Below are 20,539 nucleotides of genomic sequence, written 5' to 3'. Positions count from 1 at the left end.
GTGTATACTTGTAAGTTCGCTAACTTGGATAGGAAGAAGCAACTATTTCATGTGACGAAAATATCAACCATGAACTTTTACGTTGGAGAAGTTAAAAATGGATTTGTGTAGCTAAGTGAAATATTATTTCAGGCTGGCGCACCTCTCAGGTAAGCTGTTTGAGGAAGGAAGTCAGAAATGGCACCCAAAGTCTGTCATTGAGGACCAGCATCTGACATGCTTTGGATCTTTCAGGTTCAGCACAGCTGATTGAAATGATGGGTTGGTACCAGGATCCAGCAGAGCTTGATGACACCTTGAGGAAGTCATTTAATTATTTAAATCAGATTTGGTGGAGCAGGGAGACGATGAAGTCCTTTCTTTCATTGGCTGCTGTTTTGTAATCCTGATGACCTTCCAAAGGTATTTTTGAAAGACTGAGGTCTGGACTAGTATCACCTTAGCGCCAGTCTTCACTACACTTAACTTGCTAAGGGCGCCATAAAAAAACCTAATAGGTTATAAAATAACTTCCTAATATAAAAAAATTCTACACTAATTTAATGGAATGGCAAGAAATATTAAAGTCTATATTTAAAAATGATACTTTGCTAAGTTGTTTGTTCCTGTGCCCCACACGTTGCTCACGGAAAGTCTCACGCTGCGTAGCTGAATGACGTAAATTTGGTAAATCAAGTTACATATTAAGTAACCGCTATGTTCAAAACGGCTCAAATTGCCTGCTGCTCAAGAAAGATGGCAGCAACATTGGCACAGTAAAGATAATGTAATGAAATCACCCGTTTTAGTTATTTAGCAGAATGTGGTGTAGCAGCTATGCTAGCTAGCAAACACGGAGCTAATCCAGCTAGTTTGTCTTGATTGTTTTCATTCTTTCACTCAAACTCCATTTTTTCTAGATGAGAATTAATCCAATGCATGTCTAGTTGAAAGTTTCTACTCAGTCTCTGGTTAATATTCTGTCCATTAACACGTAACCACAGTAACAATGAATTTCCCTCCATGTAGCTGCTCGTTGACCTGAACCATGTTGGACCAGAACCCTGTAAGGTCTCAGTTCTTTACATCGGGATAAGTCAATGAAACGCCACCAACTTTATAATAAAAACAATCTCTTTATTTATTGTAGACATGGAACGATCAGAAGGTGAATCCATTCACTTGTAAAGAGCATTATGGCTTTTTACCTAGAAATTAGATATAGTGGGATAAAATGGAAGCAGAAACTCTTCATGATATGGCATCTAAAGCTGACAGTTCATATCAACTGGACCCAAACACAAATAAATAATACTGTGTTTTAATATGAAGCCTCTAATTTATGTTGGGGATTAGCTGATCAGTTACTGGGGCGGGTTTGGATTATTGTTAAACTGTTTGTTCTGTACAGGTGCTTTATGTTTTTATGTGTCTTAAAGAAGAAAGGATATTGTCTTGTCTGAGTTTAAACAGGCTGTGTTTGTAAAGTTTCACAGCCTCCTTGCTTAAAGAAGAAAAGATGAGCGCTTCGTCCGGTCTCCTTAGGCTCTCCTCATGCCACGTGCCATCAGGCAGGCGAACACCGTCATCACCATCTTAGGTTTGACCTCCACCAGGTCCTCGGGCAACGCGTACACCCGGGCGCCGATCTTCCTGGCCATGGAGATGGCGTACCTGATGACACAGTGTTACAGCTCAGGTTAGGTGAAACTCGGGTACCAATGTATCTTCTGGAGCTGTTTTCTGTTTTCTGGTCTAAATCCGCTCAAGTGAAGCTTGGTCAAATATTTGAAGCGCAAAACTTGTGTTCATACTTTGCGTTGTTGAGTTTCTCCTCCTCTGTGAGGTCTTCCGTCTTCAGCAGGTCGTATCGGATCGATCCGGCCTGGATGGCGTCGATCAGATCCAGAACCGGCATACTGCTGCTTATAGACATGTCCTGCACACCCACACACACACGCACACACACACACACACACACACACACAGGTCGTTCAATGTTCAATGGAAACGTTCGACGTCTACAGCATTTATGTGGTGAACACCACCACCAGCTATTATAATACGTAAAAAGAAACTCGATCTTCATACTACAGCGTCATGTTACTCAGAATTCCCGACCTAAAGGATGACTGGTTTGGATGATTTACCTTAAAGCTGGAGATAGTGCGTTTCCCTGCCTCTGTGAGTGTTCCATTGACCCAGGATACGATGGTGTCGTCCACAACCTTCTGTCCATCACCCAGATCCTCCAGGATGTTCAGGGTGTACCTGAGGAAGAGACAGATGAAGGTGTGACGCAACAACCAGTGGAAAGATGGTACCCCTAGTTGAAGATGTGTAAAAAGCTTAGAGATGATGCCACAAACCAAACCCTCATTCTGCTTCATTCTGTGGATTCCATTTAAGAAATCATTGTTGCAACAAAATCGCAGGTGGAACAAATATTGACACCAATGTTGTCAATAGTTTGTTCCACTTCTATTTAAAAACAGGGCAGCAACGAGTCTCCTATATAACACTCTTATGATCTCTGTAGATAAGCTAATCCTGGCTCCTCTTTTGAAGTTTTAGGACTGATTTGGATAAGGCACATTTCCTGCCTGGTGAAGCATTTTCCTAGTAATCCTGCCATGGATTTTCAATATTTATCCTGTTGTTAGGCCAGTTTTTGGCAGAATCCCACTGAATTTACTGGTATTTCATAGAGTTGATCATACCCTCCACTATAATAAGGATCCCATGGCCTTTGGAAGGCAGACAAGCCTACAGCCCTGGACATAAACTTAATATGCAGAGTGCTATTTTGATTAACCTTGTGTACCAAGATAAACAAGTGTCCTATTCCAGCCCAGTGACTGGGGGCTAAAAGAAATCTCCATGAAACGTCCAAGAGTACTGGAATATCCAAGCAGTAACAACAAAAGCTAAAGTTACTTCAGGAAGATCAGGCTATTAATATTTAGGTTGGATTTTCTCAAAATGGCTGTGGTCTTCGATAAATCACTTGGCTCTGGACACGCAGACGGAACATTCAATGAACATGTGTTAGAAGAAAATGGGAATGAGAAGTTACCTCCTCATGAGCTGCCAGAGCAGAGCGAGGGTGAGGGTTCGGTTTCCTGCGTTCAGGTCCTGACCCGCGATGCCAACCAGAGAGAACTTGGCCTCCTTCTTGCCCAGCTCCACTGCATAGTTACAGTTCTCCAGCTGGAAACCAGAACAGCAGATGGTTAGTTCAAGTCCAAGGACAGAGAGAAAGTCTTCAAGTCAGAAGTTTCCTGCTGTACCTTCTTCATGTTGCTGCCCAGTTTAGAGTAGGGAGGCTTATTGACTCTGTCCCAGTCTACTGGTACTTTGATCTTCTCATACAGCTGGAAGATGACGAGGGCATCATCAATGTCGCTGTAACACACACACACAAACACACACACACACACTGTCCATTAGTCTCTGTGGTTCTCAGCAGGCTACAGGTGGATGTCTAAGAGCTTTCTTACGCATAGAGATGATTGACACGAGGGTTGACACCAAGAGAGTTCATCCAGTTCCTGAAGGTTCGCTCCTCCCTGGTTTCACCTGCAGGCAAAAACTGATCAAACCTCCATAAAAAAATAACAAAGTCAGAAACGACAGAGGAGACCCGGCTCTAGTTAGGAAGATGTAGACGAACCTTCGATGGAGCTCCAGTCGATGTCCTGGTTCTCTGGCTTCTTCAGAGCTGGGTACTTATTGAAGAGATTGGCAACAAAAGCCAAGTTGAGCTTGGGGTTGCCACGGACGACGTCGGCGGGCATGACGAACTGCCTGCAGCCGAGCTTGTCGGCCTGGTCCAGCATGCATTCGGCCCTCTTCAGGTCCTCTTTCTCCTGCAGAGATGTGAATGAAAGTCCGGGGCGTCAGGAAGGCGGGACTTCTCTCCAGAACAAACGATTCTGATTGGCCGATAAAGTCTCACCCTGATTCCTGACATGTCGATGGCGATGGCAGGAACTCCATCCTCGTCTCCTTTGGGCGCCACCTGGTTCAGGATGTTGTAGTACGCCTTGGAGTCCTGGAATAAACCCGATTGAAGAAGTTAACCCAGGCTCAACAACAACTTCAAACTAGCTTATTTAGCTTTTAACACATGGATTGTATGACCCATTTAGAAAACTGTCAGCATCCCATTTATAACTGATACAGAACATGAGTCATTTTCCTTCCACCTTCACTACTTTGTGTCAGTTTATTATATAAAATCCAGTGAAGTTGTGGCGTAACAAAATGCAAGAAGTTTCATAAACACTTTTGCTAGGGAGTGTGTATGTGTGCTTGGAGCAGATGTTTACGTCGTCACCTTGACGTCGGAGCTGAAGTTGTTGATCTTTCCACAGCCGGCTTCCTCCAGGTGATAGTTGGCCCAACGCAGCAGCAGCTCCTCCGGGGAAAGCTTCATGAGGTCCTCCAGACTCTCACCATCCCGCAGCAGAGCGATCAGTGCTGCACACGCCAGTAAAACCATTACAATTATACCTCCGATTTTTCTGCACAGGCCGAAGACTTGGAAGTCTGCGGCATGTTTGGGTGCTTTCCTGTCACAAATCTTCTGAGTCTCGGCTCTATCCGAACACCCACCTTCGTTCCTACTGATCTCGATGTCGGCGAACAGGCCGATCTTGATGACCTGCCACAGCAGACCGAGGACCAGGTGCTGCCTGCCCTCCTTCAGGTCCTCAGCCCCGATGTTCACCACGTGGCAGCCGATGGCCGACGCAGAGTTCAGAGCCAGGTTCAGATTCTCCTGTTAGACCCAAACGCGGCAACGAGCAGATTCAGCGGCCATGCAGACGACCTGCAGGAACGGTACAGTTTGCAGTCGTAGACGTCTCACCTGGATGGTGAATGGGGTGAGCTTCTTCTTGTTGATGGTCCTCTCATCGATGGTGTCTGGGACGGAGAGGTTGATCATTTTGCTAACAGGAGAGATGGAGCAGATTTAGGCCAATGAGCACGGTTGCAGTCGCTTGTTTTTAACCCACCTCTGACCCCACAACCTGAGAGAAGTGAAGGAAATTGAAAGTGTCTAGAGTGGAAGTTACCAGAGGACGATCCCGTCTCCCATGGCGGTGAACAGGTCGTTGTTGTTGGGATCCATCGGAATGACGTGCTTACAGTCCGGATCCTTCTCCAGAGCTTTGTTGATCCAGTTCACAAAGGCCACCTTCTCCTCCTCTGTGGACCAAACAAATCACACCTCGTCAGATCCCAGGTCGTCGGGAGATCAGAAGAGACTCGCGTCAAAACACTCAGCAACACACTCACACACATTCAGCTATAGGCATTCATTTTCAAAATGTTTTCAATCAATTTCATCAGCTGTCAGACTCTGATTTGATGCAGACCTGGCAGAATGTGTAAGAACGCTGAAAATAAATTAACCTATACTGTATTCCTCTCTGAAAATCCAACTTGAGTTTATTTATTCAGTGGGAGGGAAACAAAATTGTTTTCAGTTGTGCCAACAAAATGGTCAAGTTTGCAGATGTTGTGCACTGTGTGTGAACCTGTGTGTGGAGGACATGGTAAAACATTAGAGCCGCATTTTGTTGTCGACTAACTTCTGCTCTAAGTCAAATAAATCTTGTGAATTTTAGATTTCGAATTGAAATGTGTGAAAGATTACGTACAGTAGCTAGTTTTGTTGACTTTTTGGTAATTGTGTCATATCTCTAAGTATTAAGCAAGGGAGGGTTTTTAAGTGGGAAGCATTTCTTAGGGTATTTAGCTGCAGGTTTTAGTATCATGTGCTGCACTCTGAGTGAGGAGCTCTTTTGTTTGTTTTAAGATATTTTTTTGGTGGCCTGTATTTGCCAGTAATCCGACAGGAGGGGGCAGAGAGAAGGAGGGAAACTGACGTGAGGCAAAAGAACCGAAGACGGAAGTTGAATTCAGGAAAACCCACGTCCAGGAATTGAACTCGCGCTAACCACTGTGCTAGCGCCACGCGACGCACGCGACGCCCCGACTCCTGCGTATTTTCTCGGCGGACTGACTTGCACTACTTAACTTTTTAACAGTAATCTTTCAGGAAGAGGGGGAGACCTGCCGGCACGCGCTCCAAGAACCCCGCCACGCGACAACCCGCCCTTCTGTTTTTTCAAGGTAAATATTCATTTTAAACCAACTGTCCGCTCGCGATGTTTGAGGACCGCGTTTTCTCGAATTGCTCGAGCCCCGTTCAAACTGAATGCTTTGACGGGATGTTTGATAAAATAAAATTCATGGAAACTGAATCAAGAATTGAAATTGTACTTGAAAATATTTTCACTTGATAATGTGAGTGAAAACGCAGGAAGTGGAGCTTATTCGACTTGGTGAGGAGGACAATTTTGCATCTTGTAGGATAATTGTTTGGTTTCCGTTACAGCATCGTGTTAAAACAAACAACACAATTCAATATTAATGAGCTATCAGAACTTAAAGGACAACATTTAGACAACTTGCCTCTTGTTGTTCAATTAACTTGATGGTATTCAAATTCTGAGTTGAAACCAAAACAGTTTTCTTGCTGATTTTCAAGGCAGAAGGTGAACCTCCATTTTCAAGTTAAGCCACCTTCAGCTGTTTTTACCTGAGTATGAGTGCTGCGTGCCGGACTGCTCCGACGTTCCTGCCACGTTGCAGATTCCTTCCTTCTTGTTGATGGCCTTCCTGAAGGTCTTGGCCACCTCCGTGCTCTTCAGACTGTGCACCATCTGGACCGAGGGGACAGAACAGGAGACATGAGCTTGTCTGAACACCCGTCGACTGAGGCGACGTCTCCGTTGGACCCAGCTGACCTTGGTGAACTCCTCAAAGGTGAGGTTGTCGCTGGTTCTGGTCAGCTCCTGGACCATCTCCCGGACCTTGTATCCGGGCAGAGCCAGGTTGGCGGCCCTGAACAACTCGTTGAGCTCATCTTTGCTGATGAACCCGTTGCCGTCCACGTCTGACAGAGAGACGAGAAGGTCTCTTAAGTGTGATGCTGTGTATATTTTACAATCTACAGATCTGTTCTTAAAATCGAAGCAGCTGCAGTTCAGAACAACCGTACAGAGGGCCTGGTTGTTGAGAAAACCAGCAGCAGTTCCTCATTGAGCCTTCCTCTATCAGAAACACAAGAGGAAATGACAACAAAGACGATTCTCTTACCAATTTTGGCGAAAGCTTCTTTGAGTTCCTCCAGCTCCTCGGCAGAGATCTTTGTGGCGGCCATGTTGGCAACTGGACCCTAAAACTGACCCAAGAAGAGACAAAACGTTTCCGTAAGGAGGGAGGTGGCTTTCAGGCCAGAAGCAACATGATCAGGTCTTCTAATTTAGTGAAGTGATGCAAAGCCTTCAGAGTTCTCACTTTTGCCACTCTGAAACTTCCCCCTGCTGCAGCACTTCCTGTCTGAAAAACAACCACTTCTTTATATCTCCTTGCTGTACATACAGGCAGCAACATCTGCATGGTAACCTGCCAGTTCCTACTGGACAGACAAAGCAGACGAACTCAGATCTTCCCGCAAACGGGTCAAGTTAGAAGATTTATGGGCTGGACTGAGATTTGGTTTTTTATTTTTATTCTTTTAATAACACAACCTTTCCGTCTCCAGTGAGAAACAAGAACACTCAACAACCTCTGAGAAAAGCTTCAGCAACAACTTTCACAATTTACTGTCAGAATAATCACTTGCTTGGTCACTGCAGGGTTTTACAGCCATGTTTCTTAAGCTGTGATGCAAGTAGCACCGCTTGGGTTGCTTTTTGTGATAGTAGGAAAAATGTGCTTTTAGAATCAGTTTAAAATGTAAATATGAAGCAAATTAGCTGTAATTTAAAACAAAAAGCAGTGAAGAAAGGCTAAGTGTAACAAACAAGCAGATGAACCCAAAGAGTCGGTCTCAGCTAATGCTACGTCACATTAGCTAACTGGGATTAGCCCTGCTAGCTAAACACTAAAGAAGCAAGTTAAGAAATATAAGTTGTGCATTTATTGATGACATTAAAACTGTGAGTAGTGGGAAAAAAAACTTTAATCCAGCGTCAGTCAGTAGCAGATAATAATTATAATAAGCTAATAATTCCTACTTCAGGCAGACTTTCTGTTTTTTTCTTCTTTTTTTGTTTTACTTGATTCTGTTTTTAATATTTCGTAATCAAATACAAACTGAGGTTAGCAAACAAATAAGATCAGACTTCCAAAAAGAAAGTTTGAACATCGACAGCAGCAGACGGTGCTGGCGTCTTTCCAGCCGGTCAAAGATGCAGGTGTTGCAGTCTTGGCCAGTGAAGGTCAGACACGCACGCCGAGTTTGCGGGCTTCGATCTGCAACAGACACTGGAGCGTCACCGTATCGCTGCAGAAAAGTGGAAGTGGAATAGCTGACATTTATTTGTATTTTCTGGTTGAGCTCATCTTCTAAATCAATGGGTCTGAGTAAGGATTTTATTCAGTCACTAGCTGTGAGTTGGCCAACGATTATTAGCTAATTCAAGAAAGAAACCATCATGAGGCTCAAAACAGGGAAATGAACATTTTGTTTATTGTGGCGAAGGACGGATGACCAGTTATGAGGATTTTCGCCACACGTTTCTTACTCAAGCGAAACCGTTCATAAAGTTCATAAAAGGTGTTTTTGTTTCTCTAGAAAACGGGAAAGGTCAGTCCAGTGACATTTCATGTGCTTTAGCGACGATCACATGACATGCAGGACATTTTATTTCAGGGTGTGATGATTCACCCCAAACGCGTCGGTGTGTTCGCGGATCCTTTTTTTGTCAGTTCGCAGGACATTTTTAAACCCACAAACGAATCGACTTTGAGCTCGTTAGGCGTCAGTGATTGAACTTCCTGCTCCTCCGCAGATGAAATGATTTTTTTTAAAAAAGACGGTGAAACATTAAATCACTTCACACTTGAAGGCGTTGCTCCTATTTTGATTCTCAATCAAGCCGTTCTTTAGAGACGCAGCTAAACTGCTGCTGCACTGAAGCTAGCTACACACATAATCACTGGATTGACCTCAATGTTTGCAGTTTGTGTTCATGAACGCCTCATTTATTCAGACTATCAACACCCACTGAGGACAGAAACAACAAGCCTCAGACAGAGAACCGTGTCTTGTTCCTTCCGGCGGTTTATTGAAACCCAGAGCGTTTCTTTGGACCGGTGGCGGCTTGGATGGTTCACACAAGCAGAACTGATTTTAGATCAGTAAGAGGAAGTGCTTCTATCTGTTGAAACGATATCCTGTTAAAACATCGCTGTCAGAGCGCCTCTGTTGACATTTTTGTATTGTAAGAGACATTTTAGTGTATAACATGAGTTAGCAAGATGCTAAATAGACAAAAAAGAGAGAACTAATCATAAAGGATTACAGCTATGGTGAAGTCCTGTTGCTTTTGAGTCACGTGGTTTCCTGCGCAGACTGAGTTTGCGGACAGGTAGATGTTCAAACAGCAGTAAAAGAAAAGTAAATGATATATAATGAGACGTTGAGGTGTGGAAACGGGGAAGTTGTTTCTTGCAGCGGACAGCAGATTGGAAGCAGAAATGAAACTTGGCTCTGCTAAACTGAGAGCCTGACCAGTTTTTTTCTGCCGTTTCTTTTTTTTTTCACTCACCAAAACGTTGCCAAAACGGTAGACGACTGCCTGACATTGAAAGTGTGGCTTATCTGCTGTTTATCTCCCGTTTTTTACATGCAGCGCAGCCTGAAGAGATTTCTATCGGCTCTTAAAAGCATCTGCTCACGTTGCTTAAAGCTTCCTTCCTGTGTTGCTACGAATCGTAATTATTCTGCAGAGCTACTCTGCCATTCTACAGTAAATTCACACCTTTTTTTTTTAATGTTCTCACCTTTACATTAAAAAAATATTCGTCCTGCGTCTCCTCCCTGTGCATGCAAAACCCCAAACATGAGGATGTTATGTTCATTTGTCACTTGTTATCGGAAGTTTGTTTGGTTGTTTCTGCCGAAGAGAGTTTTTCACGAGGTCCGAAACGTAAAAGGTTGAGGTTTATGTCAGGAGGCGTGTCACTTATTTTGAATTTTCTATACTTGATAACAGTTAGATGGTAAAACGACAACAGGTTGCAGGAGCTCAGATTTTGGATCAATAAAGTTAGTTTGCATGTTCACAAGAGACAGATGTTACTTTCAAATCAGGCCTTTATTTTCACTTTGACGTTGGCGCTCGTCTCCAAGAATATTTGGCTCAAGACAGAAACGTTTTTTTTTCCATGAAACTGAATAAGAAGTGACTACTAACACTTCCTTAGATCAACATTACAATAAAATAACACCGACATTGTTTGGGCGATCTTTTAGATTGAGACAATTGTGCTTTTAAATCATTTTTCAATTATTGGTTTTGGTTGTTTTTTTTTAAGGACCAGGCAGCAGGGGGAGCTAACATTAGTAGACTCCACTAAGGCACCACAGAAGAAGAAAACATAAGTCTCAAATGAGATGTCTCTTGAGTTTTGGGCGATATTTTTATTTTTTTTTATTTCAAACAAATACGCGACTGTTTTCAGAGTGTTTTATATCTACGTGACGCCTCTCCTGCCTCAGACTGCAGCTAACACTTTGCACCTGTTTATTTCTTTAACCTGCTTCCTGTCTTAAGGCGTCAGTGAAAAAACCGGGGAAATTCTTCAGAAAACGACTTGCAACTGGAATCCGTCTTCGCCCCCTTTTTTTTTGCACCGTTTCTTGCAGAAAAAATCAAATATTTGAATCTGCATGTCAGCCATCAGTCCAAGCAGCAGAGGTTCAGTGTGCAGAAAACTGCATGAATTACAGCAGAGTCAGCTCCCAGACCAGGCCACACACGTGTTTACGCATCCGGGTCAGGTCGTCTTATAAGAAACAAGAAGGCTTATTAATCATAAATCAAATGCCGATGTTTCTGTTAGGCCCACGCTGCCTCAGAGGGAGTTTTTTTTTTTTCTTTTTCTCAGTTGATGCGAGGCCAACCACAAACTTCCTTTCCCGCTAACTGCAGCGCTTCGAGCTGCTCGTTCCTCTCCTCCATCTGCCCTCGTCTTCTTACTTAAACATAAAGCAGCGGCTGAATCATTTAAAAATGATTTAGTCGCTGAGCAGTTTCCCAGTGCGTCGCGTTGTGCATGAAAGCAGTTTCTTTAAAAATGTCAAAGCAAATAATAACTAATTGTGCAGAAAGTCAGGATAAGGAGGACAGAAAGTCACATATACTCTAGAGTTTCCCCCCTTCTCTGCCGTTTCACCGGAGGAGTTACTTCCTCCAAATTCACCTGATACCTGAGCAGACACCCAGACGGACGCGAGGCAAACCTGATCCGATCTCCGCCGCCTTACCTGAGAGACGAGGCGAGGGGGTTGGAAGGTGAAGCGGGTGGTTTTTCCGTCCGTCCGGCTGCTGTCGCTGCTCACCGCTCGACAGGCTCTGAATCGGCTCGGTCTGAAGGGGCCTCGGCACATCTATTCAAATCTACGAGGAAGGAAGTGACATGCGGCACTTCAGAAACAGGAATCAAAGAGCTTTTGTCTTTATATGGCAATGCGCGCGGGCCTCGAGTTCAGGTGACCTCCGCAGTCGGTTTCGTGGGGCTCTGGTGACAACATCTCACTGCTGGTGCATGTCTGAAGATTAGAATGTTGTGTAAAAAAAAAACGGGTAGGCATGTCGCAATAAATCAATGAAATGCATCATAAATTAAAACGAAGTCGATGATTTCCATTTGCACGACTTTTCGTTTTTCTTTTTTCTCTTTTTCTACCAGACACTGGATGATAAAAGTCTTTGTTCTGGTGTTTTGTTCCCAACTATTCCTTTGCATTTGAAGGACAATTTTGTTTACAGAGACGCCATAATCCACTTTATTTTATTTGTTGTTCCTGTTTTATTTTGGATATTTACAATATTTTCCAGTTCCAGTGTTAAGTTTTCATTAGAATAACATTTTTTTTTTTGATCTTTGAGAATGTGTTCTTGCATTATGATGCCTTTACCTTTTATTACTTGAAAATGGTCTCAAAACAACATTATCATCGTTTATTGCGATAACTTCTGATACGATTTATTGTCCAGCAAAATTCAGGCCGGGTATGACGGTGCAGTGTTTCTTGCCTGTCATTTCAGAAAGGGAAATGGTTGTTTTATTGAGATTCATAACACACAGAGTAAAATAGATCAAGCTTTTTTTGTGATTATTATTATTATTTTTAATGATTATGGCTTACAGGTAAATAAATCTAAAACTTCAGTGTCTCAAAAACCTAAAACATCACATTAGATCAACGAAAAACTGAAAAATGTCTCGAGGAAAAATGTCAGGCCTTCTGAAAGGTTTGTACTTTTCTCTGCACTCAGTACCAGGTGGGGCAGGAATTGCTGCATCGATGCAGCGTGGAGGGGACCAGGCGTAATGGAAGCCCAGGTCGCTTTGATAGATTTTCTTAGTGAATTTTGGGTTTTCATGATCTGCGAGTCAAAATCAGAAGAATCACAAGAAATGCATGTTTGGAATAAATCATTCTGCATTATTTCCATTGCAAATGTGCACAAAACTTTGTCAATATTTTTGCTAGAGTCTCAATTGCAGAGTTTGCATTGAATAAGAAATGCAATTGAAATCACATGTGAATAAGTTATTCAAAAACATGGCACAAAATCATCCTCCAATGCTGCATTTGCATGCAATATTAAATTTTTTTTTGAGAAATACTAGTATTTTCTTTCCCTGATGCCACTTGGGTTTGACATCTGGCTGTTTTATATTTCAGTTATATGGACATAAAATGATTTATTTTATAAATAATATTATATTTATAAAATGTAATGTTTAAAAATATAAAACATTATATTTTTGAATATAATGTTTTATATAAAACATTATATAAAACATTATAAACATTTACGTTGTCCCGTCTAAACGGATGGCATCTGTGCAGAAATCTGAAAAAGCAACAGTGTGAATTACATTTTGATTCTAAAACTAATTTAAAAAAAAAAAGATAGAAAGAAAACAGTAAACAGAAACAAAGAACGGTTAGATGAAACTGTAGATGGATTACGTACAACTGGGCGGATGTAGGGGAGGAGGTGTGAGTTTGTGTCATCTACTGGTGAATAGATGAATAAAGACATGATTGTAACCATGGGAACAGAAAGGTTTAAAAACTGTCAGTGATTATTTATATTTTTTGGTCAAAAAAGCCAAATAGGTGTTTATGATTGCAGCGTGTTACGTTTCTGTATTGTTCACTGCTGCTAGTTTACCAGTTTGTCTTGAAGCACTTTGTGAAAACATGCTATGGAAAAGAAAATCATACAGTATGAAAATGTAGTGCCAATAAACCAGTGAGGGTTTACATGGTAATTATATGTGAATATTGGCGTCATGTCTGCTGCTGACATCTGGTTCCTCCAGATTTTCTCCCAGATACCCCCTGCTGTCGGACCACAACCTCTTATTATTTCCATTTTTATGTTTGTTCAATTCTCTGAATAAAACTTAAACAAAACAAACAAAAGTTGCCATGTTCACTGCAAAAATACTAAATCTTACCAAGTATTTTTGGCCTAGTTTCTGCTGCAAATATATTAGTACATGTGAAATAAGAAAAATGTAACTTACAAGTAACTTTTCAGCAAAATATAGGAGCTCGTTTGAAGTGAATAATTCCTTAATATTGATGGAAACAGTTCTAGTTCCATTAGCAGATGAAACTGTCAATGGTTCAGTTGCAGCTACATTTAATGTCTCTTTGGAATATAACTGGTTTTTTTTAATGACGTCATTTAAACGTCATTAAAAAACTGATAGGCCACTTCCTGGATGATCCACCAGTTCACGTTAAGAAATGCACCAAGGATGGAGGTTCCCTTTGTCGTCACATAATTTCTAGGTTGCGTTGCTTTCAGTGCGGTTATTAAGTGAGATTTTTTTTTTTTTTCTCAATTTTTTGCTTCTGAATTAATTAAATGTGGTGACGTACGCAAGAACTGTTAAACACACAGTCGTGAACCGCAGCTTGCTTCCCTCGGAGGGCAGAAGTAGTCAATCACATGTTGATGACGTGCAGGTAAACAAAACGCAGAGCCAATCAGAGGGCGGAGGCTCGGTCAGCTGACAGGTTGTGGCGTCACCTCAGACGCTGTGTTGTCAAAATGGCAGGACACCACCACCACTTCTCTCTGTGCTTCTGCGACTTGATGAGGTACACATGCTCTGCTTTTTACGAAAAATATAGCATTATATAGAAAGAAAGTGTCGGAGAGAAATACATTAATTTATTGCTTAAAATTTAATTGAGGGGACAGTGCTAGGTTTAGCCTAGCGCCTAGCAGGCTAACGTCAAACTGAAACGGGATTTAAACCGCTTCAGGTGAACTTCCGCCCTGCTCTCAGCTCTCCGTCTCCCTCCGCCGCAGGTTGCTGTGGTCCCTGGTGATGCCCTGCGTCTACCTCAGCCTGGCCCTGACTCTGCTGCTGCTCCTGGTGCTGCTGGGGCTCCGCGCGTGGTTGCAGGGTCGCCGCAAGACCCGCCGCGCTCAGGACGGCGGCCCGGCTGTGGCTTTCTTCCACCCGTACTGCAACGCGGGAGGAGGCGGGGAGCGGGTGCTCTGGTGCTCCCTGAGGGCCCTGATGAACCGGTAACCCAGAGCTCCGGAATAAACCCCAGACACGTCCGTTTCTCTAAATAATATCTGTTCCGTCGCGTCACTGACGGGGAGGCTTCGGGCTGCTCCGCTGGCAGCTCGCGCGCACAATGTTCAGAGGCGACAGTCGCGAGTTCGATTCCTGGCATTTCCTCTCGCTTCTCTCTAGTTCCTGTTTCCCTGCTGTTCCCTCCATAAGTGGCTACTAGAGAACCAAGAAACCTTTAAAAAGCAAAGGTTTAATTGTTTACACAACTGGTGATAAGAGCAAACAAGGTCTGAGTGACCTGCATGTCGACGTGGCCCTCTGCAGCACAGCGCCCCACGATCACGTCCCATAATCCTGTTAAAGTATAATAGTCTTTTTAAAACCTCAGTAATGTCCAGTTTTCAACCTCCATATAGTGGTGGGTCACATAGACTTGAAGTTTATCCCGATATTTTATGGTCCTTTTGTGAAAACGGTTAAAGTGATAAGATTATTTCTTTTTTTTAGGTATCTATATATTATATATATTATAGAGAAACAAATGCTGCTCTAGAAAACATTCCTATTTGTAATGTGCTCCTTTAGGACACTAGTGAGAAATTAGATCTGTATCACTAAACTGCACACAGTCACCACATTTAATCATATTTATAAATTTATTGTTTATTTGTTTATTGTTCTCATTGAACAAACAGTGTTAAATATAGTAAAATTAACAATCTCGACAATATGGACAGTTTTGTTTTGTTTTTAAACATTATTAACTGGAATTTATCATAACAATAAATTCTTATAAGAAAGTTATCACAATAACTGATTAGCAATACGATAAATGCCCACCCCTACCTCCACAGAGTCAAAACATTTAGTTATGATCTCATTTTTTTAGTTATGATCTCATTTTTTTAGTTATGATCTCATTTTTAAGAGCACTTTCCTTCAGGTGTTTGCTGATGGCTGTTTTTCCTCAAAGGTTTTCTTCCATAAAAGTCAGTATACGGAGAGCTTGCCTGACAGTTGCCCTGGTAACTGATTCTGCTACCTGATGCTTGATAGGTTTGTGGTTGTGCCATATACCTTCTTTTTCTAGATGATGGATTGAACAGATCTCTGTTTGATAAGCCAACTCTGCTTTAAACTTCTCCAGAACTTTCTCCCTGACCTGTCTGCTGCCTTCCTTCATCTTCCTTTTTTTTAAATATTTGAAAACCTAAAAATGGAGAACTTATGGCAACCGTTGCCTCGCCATTATTCCAGATACTCCAATGTCTCCTTTGTGGTGTACACCGGGGACAAGGGAGTGACTGGTGAACAGGTCCTGGAGGGGGCGCGGCAGCGTTTCAACATAACTCTACCCCGACCCGTCACCTTCATCTTCCTGCGTCACCGCGACCTGGTGGAGGCCACTTCGTACCCTCACTTCACCCTGCTGGGACAGAGCCTGGGCTCCATGTTCCTTGGTAAGACATGAACGTAAGACGCGTTGAGTGTTAAGAGTTTAGAAAAAGTAAAAAGATACACAGTTAAGTTCTGGTCAATCGACTAATAATCAGTGCTTCTCCAACAGTAGGTCTTTCTGGATCTTTGGGTGTTTTCTTCTTTGTGCTAAAGCAGCTAACAGAGTGTGTGTGTGTGTGTGTGTGTGTGTTTTAGGGTGGGAAGCTCTCACAGCTTTTGTTCCTGACCTGTACGTCGACTCCATGGGCTACGCCTTTACGCTTCCAATCTTCCGCTACTTGGGAGGCTGCAAGGTGGCGAGCTACGTCCATTATCCCACCGTGAGCACGGACATGTTGTCTGTGGTCAGAGAGAGGAACCCCAGGTAGAGATCACCGTTCAGTTTTACATCAAGTTTTAGTGTCATTTCCTCTTCAAAAACATACCTGGAGTCTTGCCTTGATTCTTTCATGAATGTTTGGGAAATCCTTTAATCACCCGTGGCAACCATTCAGCTGCCACGGGTGGATGTAGCTCCGTCTTCGTGACAAAACTTCTCCTAAAAAAAACTGTTTGTTCGCTTATTTTTAAGAAAACTCTTGAGTGGGTGTGAATGAATGGCACAGCAGTCATAAAACCACAAACACACATTGTTCTTGAAAAACATTCCCATCTGAAACAAGGTGCCACTTAGAAAATTATTTTAAAAAAATTATATCACCAAACTGCACACAGTAACTGTATTTAGTCATATTTTCAAATTTATTCATATTTATCGATGCTCTCATGGAAGAAGTAGTGCAGAAAATGTCAAATATAACATTTCTGATCATGCTTGATGGTAAGAAGTTACCATCAAGTTTCTTTTAAGACAAAAAAAGAAATCATGCTCTTGTTTTTAGCTCATTTTATTAGCTTTACTCGCTTACTTCCTGTTTAGAAAGAGGAGGAGCTTCTTAAAGAGAGAGAGGCGTTAAATTACAGCCAAATTTATTTTAAGTCATAATTTATATATAGGATTTTTGTTAACAACTGAAGGTAACAGAGTTACTTCATTGTGCTATAAAATGATTCTATGTGGCTGGAAAATACAGAATACTGTCCCTTTAATGAAACGTCCTCTGATTCTGAGAAGAAACTTTAACAAACCTTTAACTTCAGGTTCAACAATGCAGACTTCATCTCCAGAAACCCGGTTCTGAGCGCCCTGAAGGTGCTGTACTACTGCCTCTTCGCTCTGCTCTACGGCCTGGCCGGCTCCTGCAGCGACGTCGTCATGGTAAACTCCACCTGGACGCTGGGACACATCCTGGCCCTGTGGCGCTGCCCCAGCCGCACCAGCGTGGTGTACCCGCCGTGCGACGTCAGGGCCTTCCTGGACGTCCCGCTGGAGGGGGAGGAGGACGAAGACGAGCTGGAGGAGGGCTGGGAGGAGCTGGGGGGCGACGAGGACGGGAGAGCGGGAGTAGACAGGAAGTGCCACTCCATCGTGTCCGTGGGTCAGTTCAGGCCGGAGAAGGACCACCCGCTGCAAATCAGAGCCTTTGCCAAGCTGCTGGACAGGAAGGGGGACGGGCCCGGGGGACGGGAGGCGCTGCGGCTGGTGCTGATTGGCGGCTGCAGGAACCAGGAAGACGAGGACCGGGTGCTGAGGCTGCGGGGGCTCTGTCAGGAGCTCGGCGTCTCCGACCGCGTCGACTTCAAGCTCAACGTTCCCTTCGACGAGCTGAAGAGGGAGCTGGTGAGCGCCACCATCGGGCTGCACACCATGTGGAACGAACACTTCGGCATCGGTGAGAACACAAGAAACGGCCATGTCTGTGTTACCATGACGCAGGTAACACAGACATGGGGAAATAAGTATTTGATACACATCCAAAGACTGCAGAGGGTGGTAGAGACTGAGAGACGCCGTAGGGATGATCTGGTGATTATTGTTTACAGTAACCAATTGGTTAATGGATAGCAAAAATGTCTAAACAAGAGATTTTCAGTAATTAATTACTGCTCTTTGAGTCTCCAGTTAATGATCAATCCATTACTAAGTTATTTGACAATTATTTCAATAATCAATTCATCACAATTAATTTGATTAATCATTTCCGCCATAGATTATTTAAGGTTATTTAATCTGATTTGGCTTGCATTAAAAAAAAACAAAACTGTTTTTTTGAATTTTTATAGATTTTCCATATCAGCATATTATTCGGAAGTAATAATGAGGAAGTAAAGTTTCTAAAGCAAAATGCATAAAAATCAGAAGGAATCTAGATGACCTCACTTGGGTAATAACTATCTATGTCATATTTGTTTTCAGTGTACATGAGTTGCATGTTTCTCAGGTTGTCATCCTTAAAAAGTATCTTAAAAATATCTCAAATTGAGGCCTTGAAATTCCTTTTAAAAAGTAAGTTGGCATTAAATAATACATCACAAGTCTTAAATTTTGTCTTGGTAGAACAATTTCATCTCATATATTTTCTGTATTTGCAGAACTTTTCGGTCAGGCAAAAGTCTAAGTCGTGAGCAGACATCTTTATTGCATTCTGTAACTCAAGATGCCAGTTAGCAGGTTAAGGCTCCCGCTAACTAGCTGCTAATATACACTTGCTAGCAAGCTAACATTATTGCATGGGTTAGTGCAAGTTTATCCCCGGTTGGCTGGACGATGTTTGCACATCTCTGTGGAGATACAGGTCTTAAATTCCATTCATGATGGTCTTTAAAAAGTTAAATTTGACCTACAGAAACCCAGCTTTCTGTCTTTAAATGATTTCATGCTATTATTTCGAAGGGTAAGTCGGGTTTTATGGTTTAGACGTCCATCCTGTCTCTGTCGTTCCAGGAGTGGTGGAGTGCATGGCCGCGGGAACCATCGTCCTCGCCCACAAGTCAGGCGGCCCGAAGCTGGACATCGTGGTGCCGCACGAGGGCAGGCAGACGGGCTTCCTGGCGGACAGCGAGGACAGCTACGCCGCGGCCATGGAAACCATCCTGGCCCTGACGCCTTCGGCTAAGCTGGAGATAAAACGCGCAGCGCGGGAATCCGTGGGGCGTTTCTCAGACCAGGAGTTCGAAGCTTGTTTCCTCGCCGCCACAGAGGCTCTGATGAATCAGATGGTGCGGTGAGGACGAACGAAGCAGACCTGGTGTCCAACTGGGACTAGAGACGGCTGTCGGTACAGAAAGCTAGCAAGCTGGAATTTGAAAACAGAAGAAGCTCAGGAGAGGAAGAATGCACCAAGTGATCTGAGTCACTTCCTTTCTGCGGTCTTTTTTGGAAAGCTTTTCCTACTTCACACTTTGTAACTTTCACTAATATCACTGGGCGGTGATCTTATGTCTGTTTAAAACAAGCTAAGCTAACAGTTAAAGCGCAACACAGTGCCTCATTATTAGATTATTTACCAGTAAAGAAGAAATTTCTAAATTAGTCAAATTTCTCTGCTTGCCCTCCGGATTTAAAACCAGATAAAAATCTCCACTCTGTACAGACTGAGGAGAAGAAAACCTGAACATTCCCATCGATTGTTATTGATATGTAAAAATGCCTTGTGGGTCGTATGAATGAAGCCGGGTTCCAGGTCCGTATGTTTCCTGAACTGATTAAAAAATAGTCCAGGTTTCAGGAAACTCTCTGTAATTGTAAATTGATAAATGATTATGGTCACATTTAAAGAGGATCATCTTGATATTTGACTCATATAGGTGAATGAAAGTTTTTGCGGTTGTTTAATTGGTCAATCGTCTGGTTCTCACACATCCTCACTTCAGGATGCAGGCCAATCAGATTGGTTTATGCAACGAGGCGTTTAGTTTCCCCCTTTGCTTCCAGTGTTTCTGTTTTTACTAAGCTGGACTTAGATTAGACTCACTGTCAACTAATCTGGGGAGAATTATAGGAACTGCAAAACAGATTTTTTTGAGTTTCGTTCTGGGTTATACTGTCAATGCTGACATGACTTTGAAGAGAATTATTTTTTCTGACTTCTAAAAAAAATGAAATGGATTATTTAAATATGATTTCTCTGTCATTAGAGGTTAAGTTAAGAGGCTAGCTCTTTTTGCTGCTTTGTGTAATCTCTATAGTTATATTTAATATGAAGGTTTAGCTGAGGTGATGGCCAAATCTACCTTGTCTGAATGTTGCTCTCCTCCTGCATTCCTGTTTTTGATGGGCATGATAATATAATAAAATGTGTATTACAAACCCATATTTTTAAAGAGGCATTGATATTGTTTAATTCTGTGTATAGAGAATGTTTAGATTCCTGGAGAAATGGAGATTACACTTGAATAATACACAATAAACGCAAAAGAAAAGTACAAGATGCAGCTGATAATTTTTTGTGTGCTGCCCCCTTGTGGTAAAAGTCTCACAGTACGCTCAGAATGGTCATGGTTACTGGAGATTTGTTTACCATCTTGTCCTTCAGGATAAGTAGCTGGGATTTTAAAGCAGTATGACAAAGGA

The 20,539-nt window shown here is 42.6% G+C and overlaps 2 protein-coding genes across 3 annotated transcripts; one reads left to right on the top strand and one right to left on the bottom strand.

Annotated features, from left to right (window-relative positions):
* Positions 1 to 1,095: 1,095 nt before the first annotated feature.
* Positions 1,096 to 11,469, bottom strand: LOC116723157 (lymphocyte cytosolic protein 1 (L-plastin)). Its single transcript, XM_032567839.1, has 16 exons — positions 11,333 to 11,469; positions 7,153 to 7,237; positions 6,801 to 6,949; positions 6,593 to 6,716; positions 5,061 to 5,193; positions 4,853 to 4,934; positions 4,597 to 4,762; positions 4,319 to 4,461; positions 3,938 to 4,033; positions 3,653 to 3,848; positions 3,480 to 3,558; positions 3,270 to 3,384; positions 3,056 to 3,189; positions 2,130 to 2,250; positions 1,794 to 1,918; positions 1,096 to 1,653 (listed from the first exon to the last, which is right to left on the bottom strand). Exons 2-16 carry the CDS (start codon positions 7,214 to 7,216, stop codon positions 1,521 to 1,523), a joined length of 1,860 nt encoding a protein of 619 aa, XP_032423730.1. The 5' UTR covers positions 7,217 to 7,237; positions 11,333 to 11,469; the 3' UTR covers positions 1,096 to 1,520.
* A 2,596-nt stretch (positions 11,470 to 14,065) lies between these two features.
* On the top strand, positions 14,066 to 20,394 carry LOC116723072 (GDP-Man:Man(3)GlcNAc(2)-PP-Dol alpha-1,2-mannosyltransferase-like). 2 transcript variants are annotated; one of them, XM_032567624.1, is made up of 6 exons: positions 14,066 to 14,197; positions 14,412 to 14,633; positions 15,886 to 16,088; positions 16,282 to 16,450; positions 17,227 to 17,858; positions 18,911 to 20,394. In XM_032567624.1, the coding sequence occupies exons 1-6, from the start codon at positions 14,148 to 14,150 to the stop codon at positions 19,192 to 19,194; spliced, it is 1,560 nt and encodes a 519-aa protein (XP_032423515.1). In that variant the 5' UTR covers positions 14,066 to 14,147; the 3' UTR covers positions 19,195 to 20,394. The 2 variants fall into 2 exon arrangements, with proteins under 2 accessions (XP_032423515.1, XP_032423516.1); XM_032567625.1 differs by lacking the exon at positions 14,412 to 14,633 and having other exon boundaries at positions 14,112 to 14,197.
* The last annotated feature ends 145 nt before the right edge of the window (positions 20,395 to 20,539 follow it).

This window comes from Xiphophorus hellerii, chromosome 7, assembly GCF_003331165.1.
Source record: "Xiphophorus hellerii strain 12219 chromosome 7, Xiphophorus_hellerii-4.1, whole genome shotgun sequence".
In the NCBI taxonomy this organism is placed as follows: domain Eukaryota; kingdom Metazoa; phylum Chordata; class Actinopteri; order Cyprinodontiformes; family Poeciliidae; genus Xiphophorus; species Xiphophorus hellerii.
Note: the sequence above shows the minus strand (reverse complement) of the source record. Positions and strands in the feature narration are given on the sequence as shown.

Bases quoted from the DNA above. Each gene is read 5' to 3' on its own strand.
- LOC116723157 (XM_032567839.1), bottom strand. From the start codon at position 7,216: ATGGCCGCCACAAAGATCTCTGCCGAGGAGCTGGAGGAACTCAAAGAA. The intron at 3,385-3,479 runs GTAAGAAAGCTC...TGTGTGTTACAG, and splicing joins CGTGTCAATCATCTCTATGC to CGACATTGATGATGCCCTCG. The intron at 3,190-3,269 runs GTACAGCAGGAA...TCTGGTTTCCAG, and splicing joins TGGGCAGCAACATGAAGAAG to CTGGAGAACTGTAACTATGC.
- LOC116723072 (XM_032567624.1), top strand. From the start codon at position 14,148: ATGGCAGGACACCACCACCACTTCTCTCTGTGCTTCTGCGACTTGATG. The intron at 14,198-14,411 runs GTACACATGCTC...CCTCCGCCGCAG, and splicing joins TGCTTCTGCGACTTGATGAG to GTTGCTGTGGTCCCTGGTGA. The intron at 16,451-17,226 runs GTAGAGATCACC...CTTTAACTTCAG, and splicing joins GTCAGAGAGAGGAACCCCAG to GTTCAACAATGCAGACTTCA.